Source organism: Carcharodon carcharias, chromosome 21, assembly GCF_017639515.1.
Source record: "Carcharodon carcharias isolate sCarCar2 chromosome 21, sCarCar2.pri, whole genome shotgun sequence".
Classification (NCBI taxonomy): Eukaryota; Metazoa; Chordata; class Chondrichthyes; order Lamniformes; family Lamnidae; genus Carcharodon; species Carcharodon carcharias.
The window spans coordinates 57,261,726-57,275,379 of record NC_054487.1 but is presented as its reverse complement, the minus strand read 5'-3'; the positions used below and the strand labels follow the sequence as shown (position 1 = coordinate 57,275,379).

The following is a 13,654-nucleotide window of genomic DNA, read 5'->3' as shown; positions in this document are numbered from 1 at the left end:
ACTATTACTTTCTTAAGACAATCTGAATTGATTCTGCTACAGAAGGCATAATCGATGTATCCTGCAATGGTACATGTAAGCAAATTGAATTCAGTGAAATAACATAGTTCCTGTAAGCTCCTTATACTCTATTCCTAACTATATATCTTTGTTCAAGAATTGTTTCTAAATGTTTTCCTGATATGTCCATCTCAAGTCAATTGTTAAAGTTCAACACAAAACATAAACAAAATCCTGTTAAAATATTTCAGGCCATCCTGTTAAGCTCAAACTCATGTTTTGCAATGGAACTTTGCCATACAGTTTTTTGTTCTTTGACTCTTCAACTCAGTACTGCAGGAGCACAGTACTGTAATGGTTATGCTACTGGATCAATAATCCAAAAACCTGGATTAATAATGCAGAGTCATGCATTCATGTCCCAAGGAGAATTCAAAATGAATTAACTAAATCTGGAAATAAAATCAGTAATGGTGACCTTGAAATAAGCAGATTGTCATTAAAAACCAATTTGCCTCACTAACATCCTTTAGAATGAAAATCTGTGACTTTACCTGATCTGGCTTATATTTGACTCCAGGCCCACAGCAATGTAGTTTATTCTTAATTAGCCTCTGAATTGGCTTACAAGACAATCAGTTATACACAAAGAGGTGGTCGGTCCACTATCACAAATTCAAGGGCAATTAGAGATGGGCACTAAATGCTAACATCCCATGAATTAATATTTTAAAAAGTACTAATTCTTCATGCAGCCAATTTGTATAGGTCATCAATATTCTAAACAGGATTTTGTTTCTTTTATATTAGCTTGTGTTTTTTTAAAAAATTGGCTGTGATTCTTGGAAGACTATTGAGAGTCTTTGTTGTTTTACATGGAAAATGTCAAATTATAACTTTCATTGTTGGAGTATTTTAACATACCTTTAGATCTTCTTCATTTATTTCTTCACTAATTTCGAAACTTCCGTCTTCAGACAAGCGCCTTGAGTAAATATCTATCTCAGAAGAAGTATAGTTGGTTTGAGAAGCCATAGACATTTTGCGTACAGTGCTGCGTCGTGCATGAATCTTGTTCGGAGATGCTGAAGACTTAGTCATGAGTGCCAGTACAGATTGTCGTCTGTGTGCCTGAAATGGAACCTCACCTTTGAATATATTACTCCGGGGCTGTATGGGTTCCCCCAGTTCATTTTCTGGAATGAGAGAAAAATGCCTTTCACTTGGCTCACTGACAGCATCTTCTATACCATTCGCCTGAGGGTATGACATAGCTGTTTGTACGAGGGAAAATTTTTTGTTGGATGTTATTGGATTGATTATAAGTGATGATTTTCTTTTCTCATTGAATTCTGTTGGTGGCTGCTTAAATGATGCTTTTCGAGTTTCGTTGAAGCTTCCCAAACCAGCCCCATCTCCAGAGGACACAGAGCACCGGCGAAGGGTTTCAGTGAGAATTGAGCTTCTTCTTTCAGCGCTAAAGCTATCGAAACCCTCAGAACCCAGCAGCTGTGAACTGAAGTCAGGCTTTTCACCCTGAAGCTCAGAAAAAGTCCCGTAGAAATAGCAGTGCCCCTCGTGCAAGAGCAGAATTTTATCTGCCTTCTTCAAGTGTTCCAACTTTGAAGTCACCAGGATTCGAATTTTGTTAACCATCAGCTTACAAAGACAACTATTAAAAAGAAATACGTTATAATCTGGTCCATTTGCATCATAGTAGTTAGAATTAATTCATTTAATTTTTGAGACATTAATCTAAATGTAAGCAATTGTGTATAATTAAAGTTTCATGTTTGTGCTTTGAGTATTTATTGATGTACATAAAGTGAATGGATTATATATCATTTGTTTGAGGGTGCAATTTAACAGCTGAAATATACACAATGAAGGTAAGGTAGGCAACAATCTTACAATTGACTATTTTATTCCAATTTCCTGATCATATAATCAGTTTTCCGGGTAACTTTATTTGTTGTTGATTATCATATTAACTGCAGTGCCCTGGAATAGTATGGGGAGTAACAACAGGTCAGTCAAATATGAAATTACCGAATCTGCAAATAATTTATAGAATTCCAATTCAATTGGAAATGGCTCAATCAGTGAACACTGGAAAATAATATCACAGCTCATTCTTGTTGATTTAATAAAACAATCAGCTTTCTGTAAGTGCAACACAGATGAAAACTATTGTATAACTAACATATTAAAGATGTACCAAAACACGATATTGTTTTTGGCTATCAGAAGCCTAACCTATAAAAAGAAAACAATCCAGAACTATTGTAACTTCAGTATTAAAAGCCACCACTTCCATCTTTCAGAAAGTATTGAATGGGTGGAATGGCCAATTTAAATGTTTTTTAAAAATTCAAGTAATTACTTTCAGCAAGAAATTTACTGTCTTCGAGCAAGTGAGTTATTAACAGATTTGAATAAATTAAATAAAATGTTTAGTTTAAAGTAACTGAATACCCTATCTGTGTAGCAGAGTTAGATTAGTATTTGCCATTCACAAACAAAGTTGTCATCTTCTACCCTTACTGGAATACCTAATCCTATGAATCCTATTTCTACTGCTAATTTGTAAAGTGGACTACTGTTGAAGGAAGTCACATCTCATTAATTACCTCGTTCACTTTGTAATGATACATTTATAGAGCTCCCATCTCAATTATAATTTGATTTATTTATAGGTACTACATTCTGTGTTTAAAAAAATGACATTAAATACATTTGCAGAGAATTGTTGTATTTGTTTATTAGTTTCTACAAGATACCTTTCAAATATGTCCTTTTCTGTAGTTACATCAAGATGACTGAAAGGTGAATCCAGTAGATACAGATCAGCATCTTTATATAGTGCTCTACAGACAGGAAGAAACAGTAATAGACAGGTTAGCCAATAATGTTTTTATAGCTTGGCTTGAAAATGAGAAGAACCTAAATGACACCAGATAAATTAAGTTACAGTCAAGCAACCAGTTTGCTGGTAAATTGGCAACAATGTTAGTGTCTTAATAACCAATTCTGTGAATTTGTTGATTTTACCACTATTTTGTCTTATAAAACTTAGCAAAACAATAGCCGCTTGTGTTTAAAAGGCTGTGAGAAATCCTATGAGTTACTAAGCACATTTTTAGTTCAGTTGAGTTTTTTAACTTCAAGATACCAAATAGAAGTTTTTGAAATCTTGACATTTGCTAAGAAAGCATTCCCTAAACGGAAATGCAGTGCTAGCTTAATATTTCTGATGTTGATTGGATCAATAAAAAGATTGGAATCAACCTTATGCATGTAGCCTTATACAATAATTTCCAGGACAAGCTAGAATGACAGTTGATCAAGAGATACTGCCATGGTTATAGGAGAAGAGGCATTGGGTTCAAGTGAGAGCTCGCATTGAGGCTTGCTGAACATCATGGTTTCATTGTATATGGAACAGTCAGACTGGAATTGACCTTTTCCTCGATCATTTCAGCTAAAGGAGCACATCTGGCATTAACTTTCTCATGTCAGAGAAATGGATTTATATGCTATCAACTGATGACCCAGTACATTAGAAAATAAGATAGTGTCTTTAGGTCAATTCATTGCACACATATGGCTTTCAACCGACTATTTAAAGAGTGCATCAGAATATCAGTGGTATTAAATGATTCCTTCAGTCATATTCTTGTGTCTGAATGTTGTCTTTTATATCTTGCTCTGCCTGTAATGATACATGCTGGATTTTCTTAGTGTACTGCTTCAGCTTTGTGGATATCAGTGATGGTATTATCTTCTTGGAAGATTTTGTAACTTTTCCACAAACTTTGGCCATATTTTATGCCTATATCACTGATCCAACCTGAGGCTGACACAGTCAAAGTTGACTCTAAGCTGGGGCAAATGAATGGCAGGCCAATTTATCTTCAATTTCAGCACAATTGTGGATTGATAAAAATGCCAGCAAACTAATTGATGAATTACATTATACTATTCATCAACACAAACAGGCATGGTAGAAAAGTTAGCCACCAGGCAAATATTCTATGTAAACATGATTGGGTTCCGTGTTTTATGGTACACCATCTGCAAGGATTAAGTCTGCTTCTGCAGAAAGATATTAGATTCGTATCCTGATTAGCGGAAATTTAAAAAAGTAATTAAAATATGCCATGTTAACATTTCATCTTAGGGTAGATCTTTTTGTCTCGCCCACATTGGGGGAACCTCAGAGCAAACTATACTTGTGTCAAAACACATCGCTCTAAATGATAATGGGAAAGCTGAAGTGACAACCTTAACATATGCAGCTATCCACCAAGGATGAACTTCGCCTGAATTTTACCTTCGGCGTGCATACACGCCCGACACGCCGGAACGTAATATGATGCGTGATGACACCGGGCGTGCGTCCTGATGTCATCGCGCACTTGCACGATACTTTGTTCGGTGGGCTCAAGCTGGAGTCGGCTGCCTGTCCGCCAATAATTGAAAGGCCTATTAAAGTCTTTAAGACCTAATTAACTTGAAATTTACGCTGCCTGTCCAACCTAACGGTTGGCGGGCAGGCGAAAAGTTCCAAGCAACCTTTACATTTTTAGAGGAAACCTCATCCACGAACAGGATGAGATTTCCTAAAGCTATTACAAATGAAATAAAAACTTTCTTTTGAAATTAAAATCATGTCCCATCTCATGTGACAAAGCCCCAGAGGATTGGAGAACGGTCAATCTAACACCATTATTCAAAAAGGGAGGGAGACAAAAAATAAGTAACTATAGGCCAGTTGGCTTAACATCCGTCATTGGGAAAATGTTGGAGTCTTTTATAAAGGCTATAATAACAGAGCATTTAGAAATACATAATCTAATCAAGCAGAGTCAAAATGGCTTCATGAAGGGGAAATCATACCTAACAAATTTAGTAGAATTCTTTGAGGAGGTAACAAGCAGGATAGATATAGGGGAACCAGTAGACGTAATATATTTAGTTTTCCAAAAGGCGTTTGATAAGGTACTGCACATAAGGCTACTTAATAAGATAAGAGCCCATGGTATTAGGGGTAGTATATTAGCATGGATAGAGGATTAGCTAACTAATAGAAGACAGGGAGTTGGGATAAAGGGGGTATTTTTGGTTGGCAACCTGTAACTAGTAGAGTGCCACAGAGATCAGTTCTGGGGCCTCAGTTATTTACAATATATATTAATGACTTAGGTGAAGGAAGTGAATGTACTATCGCCAAATTTGCGATGATACAAAAATAGGTGGGAAGGCAAGTAGTGAGGATGACACAAGGATATAGACAGATTAAGTGAATGGGCAAAAACGTGGCAGATGAAATATAATGTGGGAAAATGTGAGGTTATGCACTTTGGCAGGAAGAATAGAGGAGCTGAATATTATTTAAATGGAGAAATACTACAGAAGGCTACAGCACAGGGGGATTTGGGAGTCCTTGCGCATGAATCACAAAAAGCTAACATACAAGTTCAACAAGCAATAGGGAAGGCAACTGGAATGTTGGCCCTTATTTCAAAGGGAGTGGAGTATAAAAATAGGTAAGTCTTGCTAAGACTATATAAGGCAGTAGTTAGACCACACCTAGAACACTGTGAACTATTTTGGTCCCCTTATCTAAGGAAAGATATACTGGCATTGGAGGCAGTCCAGAGAAGGTTCACTAGGTTGATCCCAGATATGGAGGGATTTTCCTGCAAGGAGAAGTTGAGTAGGTTGGGTCTGTACTCATCAGAATTTAGAAGAATGAGAGGTAGCCTTATTGAAACATATAAGATTCTTAGGTGGCTTGACAGGGTAGATGCTGGGAGGCTGTTTCCCCTTGTGGGGGAGTCTAGGACCAGAGGGCATAATCTCAGAGTAAGAGGGCACCCATTTAAAACAAAGATGAGGAGGACTTCCTTTTCTCAGAGGGTAGTCAATCTGTGGAATTCTTTACCGCAGAGAGCTGTAGAGGCTGGGCTGTTAAGTATATTCAAGGCTGAGATGGACAGATTTTTAATCAGTAAGGGAATAAAGTGTTATGGAGAAAAGGTGGGAAAGTGGAGTTAAGGCTTATCAGATCAGCCATGATCTCACTGAATGGCAGAGCTGACTGTTATGGGCTGAATGGCTTACTTCTGCTCCTACTTCTTATGGTCTTATGGACAGGACTTGACTGCAGGAGCAAGGATGTCTTACTGCAGCTATACAGGGCTTTGGTGAGACCACACCTGGAGTATTGTGTGCAGTTTTGGTCTCCTTACCTAAATAAAGATATACTTGCCATAGAAGGAGTGTAGCAAAGGTTACCAGACTGATTTCTGGGATGGCAGGGTTGTTGTTTGAGGAGAGATTGGGCTGACTAGGCCTGTATTCACTGGAGTATAGAAGAATGAGAGAGCATCTCATTGAAATGTACAAAATTCTGACAGGGCTGGACAGAATGAATGCAGGAATGATGTTTCCTCTGGCTGGGGGGTCTAGAACAAGTGGTCACAATCTCAGGATATGGGGTAGGCCATTAAGGACTGAGATGAGGAGAAACTTCTTCAATCAGAGGGTGGCGAACCTGTGGAATTCTCTACCACAGAAGGCTGTGGGGGCCAAGTCGCTGAATATATTTAAGAAGAAAATAGATAGATTTCTAGACTCTAAAGACTTCAAGGGGCATGGGGAGAGAGCAGGAGTATGGCATTGTGATAGAGGATCAGCCGTGATCATATTGAATGACAGAGCAGGCTCATAGGGCTGAGTGACCTGCTCCTGCTTCTATTTTTCTATGTTTATCTATTTCTATGGCCCATGGGTGGGCAGGAGTCCTGTTGGCTCTCCTGTCACTGGTAAAATTGCAATGGGGCAGGCGAGTAGCCAGGGGCCATGACAGTTGAGGACCCGTTCCGTCAATCTGCTGCCTGGGGGGTCCATAAATTCTGACCCATAAATGCAGAAAAATATTGCTGTTCTTAAAAAATACAATTTTTTAATTTCTTTGATGTAACAATGATTGATTGATTACTTGTTCAAGAAGTAATGTTTCCTTTTGATGGCGAAATTTGTAGGTGATAATTAACCTAGTTCTAATAGCTAAGCTGTGTAGCAACAAAAAACGGCAAATGAGCAGCAAATTGCATCAACAGAGAATATATAGGGGAGAATTTTCTCCCTGTCGGGCAGGCTGGGAGAGAGCTGTTGTGCAGCCGGTCACCGCCCGTGCCTGGCTGCGCGCCATTTTACGTGGGTGGGCCAATTAAGGCCCACCCAGCGTGACGTGGCCCGGAAGTGCTCAACGCTATCTGTATGGGCGGAGGGAGGAGGGAGAGTTGGGGCCTGCACCCTTTCATACATGTGCGAGAAAGAACACAGAAATCTTCCTGAGGTACGACGCTGCCTCAGGGAGATTAAATTGATTGTGAAAAATTGAAAAAAAGAATTAAAAAAATTATTCCGACATGTCCCCTCATGTGACAGTGTCACATGAGCTGGGGCATGTCTAGGAATTTTAATAAAAATATTTTATTAAAGTCATAAACCCTTCATGAAACCTTATCCGGCCCATAGATGAGATTCCATGAAAAATGCGAAGGACGCCTGGGCTCTTCGCCTGCCCAACAACCTTAAGATTGGACAGGCAGTCCTGACAAGTACTTCAATTAGTTGATCAATGACCTTAATAGGCCTTTGACAGTTCGGCAGGCGCACAGCCAACTCCAGTGTGCGCCCGCCGAACTGAAGATTGGAATGACGCACAGTGATGTCGGGACGCACGCCTGACATCACCGTGCGTCATTTTATGCATCGGTGTGCAGGGCCCACCCCCACACGCTGACCAGAAGATTCTGTCCATAGCTTATGATTCTCCTGCTGTGAATAAATATCTATGGAATAATTAGAACATGAAAGGGCAGTATAACCTATTGAGAAGCTATCACATGTTATGATTAATGCTTTTTGGCTTTTAATTTAAAGTTTATTGAAAACATTGAGCAGTCCACATACACACCAATCTGTTAGACTCTTATACACTTTTTGATGGGAACTTCCATTAGACCTTAAACAAAAACTGTATGCAGCCACAATGTGTTATTGACATCTTTAGTGCTAACTAAGAAACCTACTAGTTGTGAGATTGAGGCACTCCCTGAATAAAGTTAACTTTGTGACCTGTAACACTAGCATGTCAGGAGCTGCTCAGATGAAGCCCTATGCTGCTCTTTTATTTGTTCCAAGGGTAGCAGTGACAGATTATCAGAAACTGCATGCAATAACAAATCCTCATTAATCACTTAGATTATTTTGGGGAACACACTACTACCTTGTTTCTGGAATCTAAAATTAGTTGCCAGCCTGCAGGTACAGACTGAATAGATTTTAGTTCATAAACTATAGCATTATCTTACTGAACACCAATCAAAAAAAATTATTCAGTCACTTGTGTTAATTACTGCACTGTCCCAGTTCATCAGACTCAACATTAAACTGTACTTGGGAATATATTGTTACACAGTACTGCATTAGCATCCCTTAATGACTTCAGTAATGTTAATCTCACTCTTACATTAGTGCTATTTGGACTGTATGAAATGCTTTCCTGTCTCTCTGTGTTAGCTGAGATAAATACCAGAGAAAACTATTATCTCAGAATGGAGTTGAAGCCTCATCAACTACAGTGTGACTAACATTATGATGGCCAAAAGTAGCTAGTAATACTACAGCAGCAACAGCTCTACAATAGTACATGCATGTACACTATTCAAAGAGCAAATTTAATCCATGTGACGACATTTTTCCCTGTTCATTTTTATGGCACTAAATATGTATTTAATAAAAACAATTACAAATATTTTCTTGAGGCGAGGAATGCTATATTATAAGATGCAGGTGCTCCAATACACTTGAGTCAGATTGAAAGAGGTAACTTGGTGGACAAAGTTACCTTACTGTGGCTGATTCAGTTGGAATATTACAGAAGGCATTTTATTACATGGCTATAGGTTATTACAGGATGATTACTGAGGCAAATTTGAGAATTTTAAAAATCACATGTTTTCTTAGGAACTGATATAATAATTTGTATTTGTTTTTACTCTTAATGGTTTCAACTGTAAAATGTGATACTACTCATGTACAGCTCCTAGTAATGTTCAGTTATTGGTGACCTGCCCAACTTCTCAAATGTGAAATGTAGCATGGCACGCACCAGGAGATTGCATTTTAAAATGGAAACCATTAACAATAAAAACAAATACAAATTATTTTATTGGTTCCAAAAAACATGTGATTTTTAAAATTCTTAAATCTGTCTCAGGAATCAACCTGTAATGATCCATAGCCGTGTAACAAAATGCATTTACCTTCTGTAATATCCTGACTGAATCAGCCACAGTGGAAAGGCAATCTCCTGATGAAAGAATTGTCAGTCAGGACTAGGCTGCTGTTATATCCTATTTCTTGATAAAATAAATCATCTGTGGAGGGTTCTATTATAAAAGGATGATCATACCAGGAACAATGAGTTTCTCAGTAGAAAGAACTTCATAATCAAACACATCAGCTCCCTTTTTAAAAAACTTATTGTTACAATGTTATTTGTAATACCAACCTTGCCAAGGAGATTCTTGCCCGTTGACCTCCACTGAGAGTAATCCCTCCATCTCCTAGAACAGTCTTATCCTTGTTAGGAAACACTGTGATATCCTAGGGGAAAAGAGTGAAAAGCCAATGTGTCAGCAATCCTTATTTTGCAGTAATGAAAGTGGTTACTTTCAATGATATGTTCTGAGCAACTGGGTATGTGACCTTGTTACTTTCATTTGACTAAAATGCCAATAATGGCTATCCAATCCAGTTCAATGTTGAATTCCTTGAAATAACATTCAAGGTGAACTTTTTGGCCAAAGTGGGATGTTGGTACAACATAAATGCAGTGCAGTAACATGTGGATTTTTGCTCAGGGTTTCCTGTGTTCACACCCTCAGCTGTGCCATTGGAAGATAATGTTCAACAGGTAAAATCAGGGAAAATTGGATAGTTTTTTTGAGCCATTCTCATCAATCTCTTACCAGCTGGTTAGAGGTTCAATCTCCTGTCCAGAGAATAGAAAGTGGTGCAGAAAAGGGAAGAAAATTTTACATTATCAGTGTTCTGGATTTGGAATCAAATTATCTGATAGCGTTGCGGAAACAGATTTAATATTAACTTCCACAAGGGAATTGGATACGTACCTGAAAGAGGAAAAAGTACAGGGATATAGGGAAAGAGTCAGGCAGTGGGACTAGCTGAATTGCTCTTCAAAAGAGTCAGCACAGATTGCCTCCTTCTTTGCTGCACTATTCTATATGTTTCTATGATAAAATAGAAAGGACATATACATAACAAAATGAAATGTAAATCAGTAGCATTCAGATTACTATTAAATAATAATGGGCCATAATTTCCTATTGCAGGGCATCTAAAGGCATCTCAGAACCATAGAAAAGTTCAGGCATAGAAAGAGGCCATTCAGGCCATCATGTCTGCAGGGCCAAAAGAGAGAAAATAAAAGAAACTAGCCATTCATTTTAATCCCACTTTCCAGCACCTGGTCCATAGCCTTGCAGGTTACAACACTTCAGTTGCAGATCCAGTTTCCTTTTAAATGAGTTGAGCATTTCAGCCTCAACCACCAATTCAGGCAGTGAATTCCAGACACCCACCACCCTCTTAGTGAAAAATCTTTTCCTCATGTCCTCTCTAATCCTTCTACCAATAACCTGAATTCTATGCCCCCTGGTAATTGACCCCTCAGCTAGGGGAAACAGGTCTTTCCTGTCTACCCTATCTGGGCCCCTCATAATTTTGTACACCTCAATTCAGCCTCCTCTATTCTAAGGAAAATAATCCTAGCCTATCCAATCTTTCCTTATAGCTGCTATTTTCAAACCTTGGCAACATTCTTGTAAATCTCTTCTGCACTCTCTCCAGAGCAATTATGACCTTCCTGTAATGTGGTGACCAGAACTGTACACAAAATTCTAGATGTAGCTTAATCAGTGTTTTATACAGTTTGAGAATTGCATCCCTGCTTTGTATTCAATACCTTGTCCAATAAAGGAAAGCATTCCATATGCTTACTTTAACACCTTATCCACCTGTCCTGCCACCTTCAGGGACCTGTTGACAGGGGGAAAAATTGTCCCAGGTTTGCACTTAAGTGCGGTAGTGGGTGGGTAAAACAATGATTTATCCACTGGCCTCAATGGCGCGTTTTCACGCCCTAACATCCCTAACCTGCCGCATTACTTATGCATTCCCAGGAAACACGCCGTTTCCATGGCAGGCAGGCTTCCATTCACCCTCCACACCATCACCTCACCGCTTCATCACACCGAGCGCCATATTTAAAGTGCAACCGCACGCACACATCTCAGTGCTTCCAGCCCACGACTGCTGAAAGGAAAATGTCCATGAAGGGCAAAAAGACTGCAGCCCCAAGGTTCAGTAACGTGTCCTTTTGGATGCCGTGGAGGTCTGCCACAACGTCCTCTACCCCCGCTCTGGCCACTGGATGGGCAGCGGTATCACCAATCCAGCATGGCAGGAGGAGGTCAGCGCCAATGCCCTGCAAAACAGGACAGCCACCCAGTGCCACTGCAGGATGAATGGTCTCATCCGTTCCGCCAGGGTAACTGACTCTTCTCATCACTCGCAACTCACACTCTCACAAATCCATTACACATCCACAGGGATTTCACACCTCAAGAGACAACACCACTAACTCTCACACTCACCATCACATTCCATCAGGTTCATATCCTCTCGAGCTCGAGTCCTCATCCCGTCCATAGTTCCGCTCACCACACAAACGTTCCGTGCCTCCTGCTCACACTCTCACCGTCTGTTTTCATGTAGGAGAAGGTGGTTCACAACAGCAGGGGGAAGTCTCAGACCAGGGATGGAGGGGCCCACATTAGACCCTTCACTCACTTTGAGGAGTGTGCTATCGTGCTGACTGGTGAGGACATGGACTGTGCCTGCGGCAACCGTGAGGTCAGCGGTGAACTCCCACCTGAGAATCCTGCGCCCCATCATCCCTCCCTCAACGCAATTGTGAGTGCTCTCTCTCCTGCTTTTGACTGCTGCCATGCACTAAAGATCTCTATGTTGATTCACAGGGAGCTCTACCAAGGGACTGATACCCTCAGCCAGCATGTCCCTCAGCCCCGTCCACATCTTCATCGTCAGCCAAGAGGACACCTCCTCCAATGAAGAGGTGGAAATAAGCTGCCTGGAAGACCCGTCACAGCGCTTGCCCAGACCCTGCATCAGCTCAGTCACACATCTCAGTGGGACCTAAATCTAGAGCAGGCTCGGGTTCACAACCCGGTGGTCACTGCACCGACATATGTCCACAGCAGGTTCAGCTGAGCTCCACAGCACTCGGAGGACTGCTAGGGAGGAGGCAGTTGTGAGGTCTGAGTCAGATGTTGAACCTCTGGATTTGGCCTTCCAACTCATTGTGGAGAGTCAGCAGAAGGCAGGGGAACATCATGTAGAGCTGTTGAAAGCCCTCAACAGAGTGGCATGCAAGTTGGAGGAGTGTATCTGCCTGCTCTCTGTTGCAGTGGCACCCACACGTGCACATATGGAGCCTCCATGGGAAGGATGGCAGATGCCATGGAGACCCTGGTCCAGTAGAATGCAGAGATGTGCGCAGACCTGCACTCCATCACGGGAGCCATGGGTGAGTTCCTGCATTGGCAATGCGAGAGGGAAACAGGGCACCTTGACATCCCTCCCGCTGCTCCTTCCCCTCAAGGGCTCAGGACTGGGCCCTCGGGCACCCGAGGAGAGGAGAAGTGACATTTGACACCCCTGTGTCATCCACTCAGGAATCTCAGAGACTGTCCTCTCCCTCCGAGTTCCCTTTGCCTGTGCCCCTTCAACATAGGGGGAACAGTTGGTCCACGATTGATTATAGAGGAAGAAGTGTGTGTGCGGCAGGGCGTGTAGGAGCCTTGTGCAAGCACTCTCCCAAGCACGCGGATCCTTCATGATACACACTCATCTCCAAGGTCCTGTGCACTTTGAATGCTGGTTGCTGGGGTTCACTTTCAGTTGTCCATCTGAGCTGGCGTGCATCTCCGCCCATCCACTGATCACTCTCCCATGCAGCACTTGATCTCACCCACCACGACTCTCATTTCACTTTCAAAACAAACGTGGTCTCGTTTCACTGCATTGCATGCTCCCCTGTCTTTTCCCCTCCCCCGGTCACCCATTTCCTTTCCCCCATTGTAGTTGACCCCCCCAACGGCATCACATTCCACCTCCCCTTCGTGACCTATCAGCCATAACCCTTTACTTTTGAAAATGTCCAGGTGAACATGTACGTTCCCTTCCTTCCCAAAAATCCCACCCCCCACCCCCATCCACATTCACCTCCCCGACCTCCTCCTTCTCACCCCCAGGGTCCATGTCTACCTCCAGGTCCCCACCAACCATCCTCACCATCCCTTCTGTTGCCACTGTCGGCCCCCCCATCCTCTCACCCTACAGCCTCACTCTGCCCTCAGCTATTCTCACCCTTCCTCCAAACCATGCCCACCCTCAGTCCGCTCCCCAGGAGGCAGACATAGACCTATCTGACCCCTCCCATGCACGTTCAACTGCACGTCCCCCGCTCTGC

The 13,654-nt window shown here is 41.5% G+C and overlaps 1 protein-coding gene across 1 annotated transcript in view; it reads right to left on the bottom strand.

Annotated features, from left to right (window-relative positions):
* cftr (CF transmembrane conductance regulator) overlaps positions 1-13,654 on the bottom strand; it is a 145,700-nt gene that overhangs the window by 63,148 nt on the left and 68,898 nt on the right. The window contains exons 12-14 of the mRNA XM_041215962.1: positions 9,590-9,684; positions 2,781-2,867; positions 925-1,672 (exon numbers count right to left, since the gene is read on the bottom strand). Of these exons, the coding sequence (XP_041071896.1) occupies positions 925-1,672; positions 2,781-2,867; positions 9,590-9,684 (930 nt within the window). The remainder of the gene's footprint in view (positions 1-924; positions 1,673-2,780; positions 2,868-9,589; positions 9,685-13,654) is intronic.